The following is an 8,203-nucleotide window of genomic DNA, read 5'->3' as shown; positions in this document are numbered from 1 at the left end:
CCCCCCCCCCCCCCCCCCCCGAGAGGACGTACCGCTCATGCTGACCTCTCCCTCTGCAGGCCAGAAGCACCTGTGTGTCACCGGCCTCCTCATCTGCCAGGCTCTGCTCTGGGTGGGCACTGACCAGGGTGTCATTGTCCTGCTGCCTGTGCCTCGGCTGGAAGGCATCCCTAAGATCACAGGTGAGGCTCTGGGAGCCAGTCCTGCAGGGCCCGGGGAGTCAGCTACCTACGGCCAGGGAAGGGTGGATCTTGTGCCCAGGTGTTTGCGCTCTCTTCTGATATGGGGGTGGGGGTCCATTCTCTAACGTCCTCTGTCATCACAGGTGGCACTGTGGCTCAGTGGAATTAAATCACCTTGGCCTTGCAGTCTCCTTCTGAGTCTTCTTTCTGAGTCTCAATTACCTAACCTAGCAATGGACACAGTAGGCATATTGGCCAGATGGTCTGGGGATTGGCTGAGACAACTGACTAATGGTAGAGGATCTGTGGGGCCCCTTCTGCCCCCTCCCCACAGCAGCTTCAAAGTGTCCAGGCTCCAGTGGTAGAAATACCTGAGGGCTCCTGGGGCTGGGGATCCACGTGCAGCTGTGTTTGCATGGATTAGAGGGAGGGCTGCCCTGACTGTGGCACTGGGGTCCAGGATCAGGGAAGACCCCAGAGCTCTGGGCCCCTCTCTGCCTCTGTCCTGAGGGTGATGACGAAGTGGCCTCTTTCAGCTGCTGCCGGAGGGCGGGGCTGAGTGCAGTGGGAGGGAGAAGTCCTGAGGGAGACCAGCCCCAGGTGGAGCTCAAACCTCTCTGCCAAAGAAGACTCTCTTCCTAAATTGTAAGATTTCCCATTTTCATGATTTTATCACATAGGTCAATTTGGTCCTGGGGTTGCAGGGATGCATTGGGCAGAGACCCTGCCCCCAAATGCTGAGAGTCTGGTAGGGGCAGCTTGTAGTCAGGGTAGCAGGTGCAATGATGGCAGGTGTCCTGGAATCTGCAGGGCATGGAGACAGAAGTGATCATTTCTTCATGGCTGAAGGCAAGAAGGGTGCCCTGTGGAGGAGCTGAGCTGGGCTTCAAGGCTGAGCTGTAGAGTTAGGTGGATGGGAAAGGCTCTCTAGGCAGAGGCAATGGCTTGGGCAAAAGCACAGAGATGTGAGGATGGCTCAGGCAGGGAGCTGCAGGTGCTTTCACACCGAGGTTCCCCATGTGGTTTACAAAGTCATTCGTGTTCCCCTGCTCCAGTTCTCCAAAGAAAGTAACCCTGGAGCATTGAGAGCCCTCCCCCAGACCCATGGCCTTCTGGGAAGATAACAACGTAGATTGCAGTAACCAAAAAAAAAACAAACAAAAACAAAACCCAGAAATTCTCCAAGAGACCTGTTGGGTCTTTAAAACTCTGGGCCTTTGGGCCCCTTCTCTCTGCCCTCTTCCTGCAGGGAAAGGCATGGTCTCGCTCAACGGTCACTGTGGACCTGTGGCCTTTTTGGCCATGGCCTCCAGCATCTTGGCCCCCGATATCCTGCGGAGTGACCAGGAGGAGGCCGAGGGGCCACAAGCCGAGGAGGACAAGCCAGACAGTCAGGCTCATGAGCCAGCACCCGTGCCTGCGAGCCATGTGGGCCGAGAGCTGACCCGCAAGAAGGGCATCCTTTTGCAGTACCGCCTGCGTTCTACCGCCCACCTCCCGGGCCCACTGCTCTCTGTGCGGGAGCCGGAGTCCATGGACGGCTCAGCCCTGGAGCACAGCGAGGAGGACGGCTCCATCTACGAGATGGCTGATGACCCCGACGTCTGGGTGCGCAGCCGGCCCTGTGCCCGTGACGCCCACCGCAAGGAGATCTGCTCGGTGGCTATCATCTCCGGAGGGCAGGGCTACCGCAACTTTGGCGGCGCCCCGGGCGGCAGTGGGAAACCAGCCCTGTGTGGGGAGACGGACAGCGCCCTCCTCATCTGGCAGGTGCCCTTGACGCTATAGCCCTCACCCAGGCCGCGCAGCTACAGGCCTGGCCGCAGCCAAGCCAGGCTCTCGGCCTGCTATGGACCCTCCCAGCGGTGCAGGGTCCCCAGGGAGCACTGGGTGGCAATGCCTTCCAGGGACCTGCATGGCGCCATGCGGACGGGCCTGGAGCTCTGGTAACTACCTGAGCAGGGCAGAGGAAAACCTCTTCCTTTTTAAGAAAAAAAAGAAAAAATTCAGAGTGTTTAGGGGAGTGGTTTGGGTTTGGGGAGAGGGAGGACACCTCTGGAGAAGATGGCCTTCTTTTTAAAAGCAAAAAACACAAAACCTCACAATTGCCTGGCAAGCCCAGTGCCTCTTGTCCAGGCCCGAGCGGGGCTCAGGGGCGGCCACGCACCCTTCCTGGAAGGGTGTGTGTGTGTGAGTGTATGAGAGTGTGTGGGCTGGTGTGTGAATATATATAAATACGTATATATGGTGTATATTATATGTGTATAAAGTCTGTACATATTGGAGCTCTGGGAGATGCTGGAATAAAAGGCAAGAATAACATCAGTACTTGGATTGAGGGTTGTTTTTTTGTTTTGTTGTTTCGAGATGTGATGGGTGAAGAGACAGAGCAGCTGTCACTGGATAGGGGTTGTTCTGGAACCAGCAGGAAGGACCCAGGCCAGGAACCGCGAGAACAGGCCCTAGAACTGTGCTGTCCGGTGCAGTCGCCGTTGGTCACATGTAGCTGTTTAATTTTTTAATTAATTAAAATGAAATAAAATCACAGATTCAATTGTTCGGGCCCATTAGCCACATTTCTAGTGTGGCTCAAGGTGCCCAGGTGGTGAGTGCCAACCGCACTGAACAGCACAGGTACAACTGTTTCCATCACCCCAGAAAGTTCTCTTCTGCTCGGGCAGGGGCTCTTGGGAGTTTCTTTTCTGAAAGTTTTTGGAAGAGAAGGCTGGGCCCCAGCTCTGGAATGGTGTGGAGGCACAGGCCTTGGCATCCATCTGGCAAACCTGGGAGGAAAAGAAACTGAAGGGCTTCACTGTGTGGAGGGTGAGGGTCTGGGGCTGTTGGTAAGGGCAACAGAGCCACGAGGGAGGGGGCTGAGGTCCCTGGGTCTGAGGGAGGATGGGGTGAGTTCCAGGGGCTGGGAGCAGAGCCTAGGCTGTGGGGTGGGATTGGCAGGTGGGGACCTGGCTCAATCTCCATCCTTAAGTTTCTGGAGCTGCCTATAGAAAAAACACCAAAACCCAAACCCACCACCCAGAAGGGAAGTGTTCCCACCCATCCATCCACCTCTCTGTCATCTGTCGGCGTGTCTGTTTGCCCACCACCCACCCACCCACCTGTCCTCCCTTCCACACGTAACAGTGGCCACACTGGGATACAGGGAGGAGGGAAGCCGAGGCGGGAGGCAAACCTCGAAATGAGACCCGGCCTCACGGCTCGATGCGATTCCATGGGAAGCTCCGCGAACCCAGGGGAAGAGCCGCCAAGGAGGGGACATTTCAGCCGTGTTCCGACTACCTGATGGGACCTCGTGCACTGGAGGAGTCACTTCCTTGTTCGCTCTTTTCACACGCCCCTTGAGCCCCGCTGGACTAAGGCACCATGCTAGTTGCTGGGGCCACGGAGGTGAGCAAGGCCACAGCCAGCTCTGTCCCTTGTCCTCAGGAAGTACATGCTTAGCGGGTAGGGCAGGCATGAGCCAGTGGGCGAGGGCTGGGGGAGGTCAAGGGTGCTGCAGGGAAGGGGAAAGGCCTTGTGGAGGGAAAAGCCTGTGCACAGGTTGGCTTATTCCTGGCGGGGGGTGGGGTGCGGGTGAGTGTTCCAGCATGGTTGCCCAGGAGGAGGAGGGGGAAGCTGTGTCTGGAGGAACCCTGGCCCTGGACACTGGCCAACTACATCCTCTCCAGATGAACCCATCTTCTCTGGGCCTCAGTTTCCCATTTTGTATCAAAGGGAGGCTTGTTACCTCCAATGGGAGAGGAGGGTCCTTTCTAAGTACAAATGGGATAAAGAACGTGTCTTGGGCTTCCCTGGTGGCGCAGTGGTTGAGAGTCCGCCTGCCGATGCAGGGGACGCGGGTTCGTGCCCCGGTCCGGGAAGATCCCACATGCCGTGGAGCGGCTGGGCCCGTGAGCCATGGCCGCTGAGCCTGCGCGTCCGGAGCCTGTGCTCCGCAACGGGAGAGGCCACAACAGAGAGAGGCCCGCGTACCGCAAAAAAAAAAAGAACATGTCTTCATTTTCATTGCTCAAGTTAATTACTGAGTGCACTGCCTGGGTGGGGCTCCCCGGGGGAGCTGGGCGGGGCTTCTCCTGGGACAGTGACTGATAGGTAGAGGCCGCTTGGGACAACAGACAAGCCAAGCCTGGAGTCCAGGATCTGGCAGGCCTGCATTCACGTCCAGCTCTGCCACAGCCCTGCCGTGTGTCTTCCAGGGCATCCCTTCACCTCCAGGCCTCGGTTTCCTCGCCTCTAACATGGGGACGATGATGCCTTGAAGAATTACCGAGGACGAGTGTTAACAGGTCCATGGAAAGCACCAGAACGGTCCTCCAGCAGCGGCTCTGTGATGATTGCTTATGTCGTCGTAGCCTGCCTTGTTCCAAACGATTTGAGGCAGGCTGTTCATATTAAGAAGTCCCCCCCTTTTGTGCAGGAGTTAGTGTCTGAGAGCTTTGCGGGTCTGTTAGATCCTAGCCCTGCAGATCGCTCAGCTGAAGAGGACCCGGGAGATGTGATGGGGCCCGTGAAATCTGTCACTGAGCAATTGAATGACTCTGCTACTGTAGTGAAATTATCATATCAGTCAACAGTTCCTCTCTCGAGTCTCTGACAACAGAGTGAGGGAGGATCGGGGGGCGTCGGAAACAGCTCCCGAGTCGAGTGGAGGATGTGCCTCGCATAGGAGAGGAGAGGCCCTCACTTTAGATATTCATCAGAGTAATAATAACCACAAGTGCTCTGGGTGCGCCAGCCCATTTCATCCTCATAGCCGAGCCCTGAGTAGCTGCTCTGTTTGCCTCATTTTGCAGGTAAGGGATCTGAGGCTCAGGGAGGTTAAGCAGCTTCCTGAAAAATGTCAAGGCCAAGACTGAGGTAGGTCTGTCTGCCGCCAGAGCCAGACTCTTAGCCACCAGGTGACTCTGCCCCCAAGAGCAAAACTTGGGAGACAGAGTGCCAACTGTGCTTTACCCACTTACTAGCTGTGTGACATCAGGCAAGCACCTTAACCTCTCTGTGTCTCAGGGAGGGGATGGTAAACAGTTCCTGCCATGGGAGCTGGGTACCATTCATTCAGGGTTTATTGAAAGTCTACTATGTGCCAGGACCCAGATCCAGATGGGCACTGGGTAGACTGGTGAACCAGACACCCGGTACGCACCTGCCCCCCATTCTACGGGGGTTGCAGAGGGAACAGAAGATAAATAAGTAAAATGTGTCAGATGGCGTCTGTGCTCTGGAAAGGAATGACACAGAGAAGGGGGTTAGAAAGTACTAGAGAGGGGGCTCTGATGTTAAACCGGGTGGTTGGGGAAGCCTCACTGACGATGTGACGTTTGAGCAAAGAGCCGAAGGAGGAGCAGACATGAGGCCCTAGAACATTTCGGGCGGAGGGAACAGCAAGCGCAAAGCGCCGAGGCAGGAGGGCAGCTGGAACGGAGGGAGGGGGGCCGTAGGAGCTGGTCCTGCATTACTAGGTCAGTTTGTGGAGGGACCTTGCCTTTTCCTTGGTGACATGGGGGGTCATCGGAGGGTTTCAAGCCGAGGAATGATGCCATCTGTCTCTGGCTTTCTAACAATCACTCTTGGCTGCTAAGATGAGGAGACTGCATGGGGGCAGGTGTAGAAGTGCGGAGGTCAGGAGACCACCTGTTGTAATCCAGGTGCAAGATGCTGGAGGCCGGGACCACCTTGGGCGTGGTGGAGGTGAAGGGCGCCAGTCATTGTGGATGGGTTCTGATGCTGGAGTCCACAGGGTTAGCTGATGGGTAGGCTGGGAGGGAAAGGGGAGTGAGGGATGACCCCAAGGTGTCTGGCCCGAGCAACTGGAAGGACGCAGCTGCGGAATGGCTGGTTTTCTAGGGGGAGACCAGGAGTTGGGTTTGGGGCTTGTTACCGTTGAGTTGCCATTGGACATCGGAGTGGAGAAGCAGGGGGTGCAGTGGCTCTGTGCGTTTGGAGCTGTCCAGGGAGAGGTCCAGGCTAGAGGCAGGTGTGAGCCTGGCTGTATCTCAGGGGAGCAGAGGAGATGGAGGAGACGTGAGAACAGCACAGGGAAGGCGGGTGTTGGGAGGTCTGGGAGATGAACGCAACACCCAGGGAGCCTGAGAAGGCCCGGCCCAGACCAAGGGGAAAACCAAGAAGGCGAGACGTCCTGGAAGCCACGTGAGCGGGTTGGAAGGAAGAGGGAACGATCTTCCACGTCCAATGCTGTGGAGAGGGTAAGACAAGGCCTGAGAACTGACCTTCAGTTTAGCCACGTGGAGGCCATTGGTGACCTTGACAAGAAGAATTCGGGCAGAGTGGTGGGGAATGGCCTGATGGAAGGGGGTTCAAGGTCGAATAGGAGGTGAAGAACTGATTGGTCTGGGCGAAGAGCCCGGGGAGCAGGGTCCGGGGTGAGGCTCTGAGGCTGAGGCAACCTGGGGCCCCTGTGGTTGGGATGGAGGGAGTGACAGGTGTGGATGCCATAGCTCTGAGGGCCCAGAGCATATCAGACCATGTGCCTTAGCCCCTTGCCCTTGCCTGAGGGAAAACCACTCTTTTCTTTACCCCCGATGAGCAGATACAGCCTCCAGATGAGACCCTCATCAGGAGGCAGCTGTGACCTGGGCCCGTCTCCCAGCTGGGGTTCTGTGCAGCTGCTCATTGGGGATCTCAGGCTGATGGCAGGCTGCTCGCCGCCCACCCATGGGTGCCCCAGCCTGCTCTCTCCCTCCTGCTGTCCTTCCCTGCACACAAGGACACTCACCACTTGGGCCATCGCAGACCTGCTGGCCCAGACCGTCCTCTTCCCTGTTGTCCCCATCCCTCTCCCACCCTGGTGGGCATGACAGGGACACAGATCCCTGCCCACGGCTCTGTCTCCCTTCATCTTCCTGACTTTCTCCTGGACTTGTGAGGCCCAGGGTGTGGGCTGGGAGTGTGCTTCCCTCCCCGGGAGCCCACATAGTGTCTATCCTCAGGCTTGTCTCCTCCAGTCTCCCCCATTTCCAACTTGCTGATTAAAATGGGATTTCTGGCCTGGGAAGAGCTGCTCTGTGGCCTGTGGGGGTCTCTGGGATCAGACGTGGAGCTTTGCTCTTGCTTCATCAAAGGAAGTGACTTGGCCTGGGTTCCCCCAGAAGCAGATCCTGAGACAAGGATTTTGATTCAAACTGGGGACACTGGGATGGGACGTGAGACAGGGATGGGACAGAAGCCAGACCAGTGTGTGTTAACTGAGCAGGTGACCCATGCTGGGGAGCTCGGGAGACATGCAGAGCCTCAGAATTCCCCAGCTTCGGGGTGAGGACACTGGGCATATATCCCCACCTCTTGTCAGTAGGGTCCCTGGCCGAGGCTGCTCCCAGAGCCATTCATCCAGCCCTCCAGCCTGCTTCACTGCAGCCAGAGAGATGGCCTCGGGCCGAGCAACCCCTGTGCCCCCAGTAGAGCATGGACTGCTGTAGTGAGTGCCCAGGAGAGCTGGCTGTGGCTTTTATAATTTTTAAATGTTTTCTTCCCCAACAAAGCCAGGTTTTCAAGAAGATAGTCTTTGTTTTTGTTTTTTTTTTGCGGTACACAGGCCTCTCACTGTTGTGGCCTCTCCCATTGCAGAGCACAGGCTCCGGACGCGCAGGCTCAGCGGCCATGGCTCACGGGCCCAGCTGCTCCGCGGCATGTGGGAGCTTCCCAGACCGGGGCATGAACCGGTGTCCCCTACATCGGCAGGCAGACTCTCAACCACTGCGCCACCAGGGAAGCCCAAGACACGTTCTTTATCCCATTTGTACTTAGAAAGGACCCTCCTCTCCCATTGGAGGTAACAAGCCTCCCTTTGATACAAAATGGGAAACTGAGGCCCAGAGAAGATGGGTTCATCTGGAGAGGATGTAGTTGGCCAGTGTCCAGGGCCAGGGTTCCTCCAGACACAGCTTCCCCCTCCTCCTCCTGGGCAACCATGCTGGAACACTCACCCGCACCCCACCCCCCGCCAGGAATAAGCCAACCTGTGCACAGGCTTTTCCCTCCACAAGGCC

At 57.1% G+C, this 8,203-nt stretch overlaps 1 protein-coding gene across 10 annotated transcripts in view; it reads left to right on the top strand.

Moving 5' to 3' along the window:
* Positions 1-4,605, top strand: part of ARHGEF10L (Rho guanine nucleotide exchange factor 10 like) — a 178,611-nt gene extending 174,006 nt beyond the window's left edge. For 8 of the 10 annotated variants that reach the window (XM_029228728.1, XM_029228723.1, XM_029228724.1 and 5 more), the window contains 2 exons: positions 60-182; positions 1,432-2,507. In XM_029228728.1, coding sequence (XP_029084561.1) covers positions 60-182; positions 1,432-1,970 — 662 coding nt within the window. In that variant the 3' untranslated portion in view covers positions 1,971-2,507. Of the gene's footprint in view, positions 1-59; positions 183-1,431; positions 2,508-4,396 lie in introns of those variants that run through there. The other 2 variants (XM_029228733.1, XM_029228729.1) reach the window with 2 other exon arrangements.
* Positions 4,606-8,203: the final 3,598 nt, after the last annotated feature.

The sequence above is a fragment of the Monodon monoceros genome, unplaced genomic scaffold (genome assembly GCF_005190385.1).
Source record: "Monodon monoceros isolate NGI ecotype Baffin Bay Population unplaced genomic scaffold, NGI_Narwhal_1 Super_Scaffold_18, whole genome shotgun sequence".
Taxonomy (NCBI): domain Eukaryota; kingdom Metazoa; phylum Chordata; class Mammalia; order Artiodactyla; family Monodontidae; genus Monodon; species Monodon monoceros.
The sequence above is the reverse complement of the archived record's forward strand: the minus strand, read 5'-3'. Positions and strand labels throughout refer to the sequence as shown.